Genomic DNA, 1,959 nt, shown 5'->3' on the forward strand with positions numbered 1-1,959 from the left:
ATGAAACTTCCGCACAAAATGAATTCCACAAAAACTATTTCACAATCTGACCCTTTTGCTAACGCCACAGGCCGTGACGTTTCTTCTCTATTTAGAAACGCCGAGCTAGCTAGCGTTGCTGGCCTGGTCGAGACGCTACGTGGCAGGGTAGAAATGCCAAAGTATGATGCGTTGCTGGAAACGCCAAGGGTGCCTGGCGTTGCTGCCCAAGCATGAAACGCCAAGGGGTTTGGTGTTTCAACTAGCTTGTCCATATTGCCATTTATTTATGAAGTGCAACAATGTTAGCTAGCTTGGCGTTTCTAAATAGAGAAGAAATGCAACGGTCTGTGGCGTTACCAAAAGTGTCAGATCGTGAAATAGTTTTGTGTGAAGTTTATTTTATGCGATTTTTTTCTGAAAGGGTCAAAATAGTGAAAATTGCCCCATAACACCTCTAAGATAGATAATTGGGTAGTCTGTCAGCCTAAGATAGATTATGGGATATCTTCTCATGTAAGCCGGCATACTTACTTCCCTCCGATGCTTCCTTCCTTCACTCGAAATCGACTAACCCAAATTTCATATTCAGACGATTAGCATATAGCTACTGTGAAAAAAAAGAACAACTGATACAAAAGTTTTGATTTTGCATTCCGAATCGTGCGAATAAAAGAGAAGAACAATCAGCCAACACTACGCGGGAAAGTAGTTGCGCATTTGCACATGGCCGATGCTCCACCGGCCCAACCGCACTAATAACATCGTGTTCGTAGTTAATCGACGTCGACCCTTTCGTCAATGGTTTAGTTAACGTTTGACCCTATGCGTCATAACAATGGATTAAGTAGTAGTAAACGCAACCACTCTTGCAGCTTGATCACTAGCTAGAATGCTCAGCACGGCGGACAGTACTCCTGCTGCATTTGGCTGTCCAAGGTAAGCAAGAACCAAACCACGGTGCATAATGAGACGGCCGTGATAATGCTAGGCAGGGTCATCTTCTGCGTGGTGATCGCCGCGGCCGTCCTCGCCGTCGTCCTGCTCGCCACCGTCTCCCCTCTCCCCCACCGGTCCACCGCGCGCCCCCGGGGTCTCCGCGCTATCACGGTGTACATCCATCCGGCGAAGTCAGGAGCCGCGACGCAGCAGCAGCGGCACCAGGGCGCCGCCGCCGCGCACGGAGACGAACGGGCGGCGAGCGCGCTGGTGTTCCGCCACCGGATGACGGCGGGGCCGGAGTTCACGTCGGCGGCCGTCGGCGCGGCCTCGGGGTTCGTGCTCCCGGGCGAGCGCGGCTCGGCGATGTCGGCGTTCGACACGGTGCACCTGGCGTTCGACGCGCCCGGGCTGTCCGGCAGCCTCTGCGTGGAGGTGGCCAGGGACAAGGAGGCGCTCTGTGTGGTGGGCGGCACGGGCGCGTTCGCGTTCGCGCGCGGGCGCGGCGCCGTCCTGCGCCCGGAGCGGGGGAAGCGGCTGGACGGCGGCGGCGCCGCGACGGCGTTGCGTCTTGAGCTGAGCCTGAGCGTCGCGTCCGCTGGCTAACAACTATGAGATGAGAGAGCCCATTAGAATTCCTTCCCTTTCTTCCCTTTTGCTGCGACATGTATTCGGGGAACTGTAAGCCTGTAATGCAGCTTTGAGTTGATTGCGTGAGAGTGATACGCCAAACTTTGCGTAATCACTAGCTTGTTTCCATTCAATCATCAGAAGTATTTTGTGTGGAGACTGGGAATACAGGCTATGAGTTCATCAGAGTTCGTATGTTTTTCTTTGCCTCTTTCCACAATAGGGTATGGCAACTTCACCGGTTCAAGTTTGTACGTCTTCTGCTGATCGGAAAAAAGAATATCAGGACGGGAGATTTTTTTGAGATCAGAATCCACTAGATTTTATTGGTTAACAATCATGGGAATACAAACTGGGCCATAGAGAAGACCAAGCCAAGTGTTCATGAACAAAATTACACAGGGTAGATGA

General features: G+C 52.2%; 1 protein-coding gene across 1 annotated transcript; it reads left to right on the forward strand.

The window, feature by feature from the left end:
• The first annotated feature begins 759 nt into the window (after window positions 1-759).
• On the forward strand, window positions 760-1,723 carry LOC123116943 (dirigent protein 21-like). Its single transcript, XM_044537808.1, has one exon. The coding sequence runs from the start codon at window positions 964-966 to the stop codon at window positions 1,522-1,524; it is 561 nt and encodes a 186-aa protein (XP_044393743.1). The 5' UTR covers window positions 760-963; the 3' UTR covers window positions 1,525-1,723.
• Window positions 1,724-1,959: the final 236 nt, after the last annotated feature.

This window comes from Triticum aestivum, chromosome 5B (genome assembly GCF_018294505.1).
Source record: "Triticum aestivum cultivar Chinese Spring chromosome 5B, IWGSC CS RefSeq v2.1, whole genome shotgun sequence".
NCBI lineage: Eukaryota > Viridiplantae > Streptophyta > Magnoliopsida > Poales > Poaceae > Triticum > Triticum aestivum.

Excerpts from the sequence above, each read along its gene's own strand:
- LOC123116943 (XM_044537808.1), top strand. The coding sequence starts at position 964 with ATGCTAGGCAGGGTCATCTTCTGCGTGGTGATCGCCGCGGCCGTCCTC.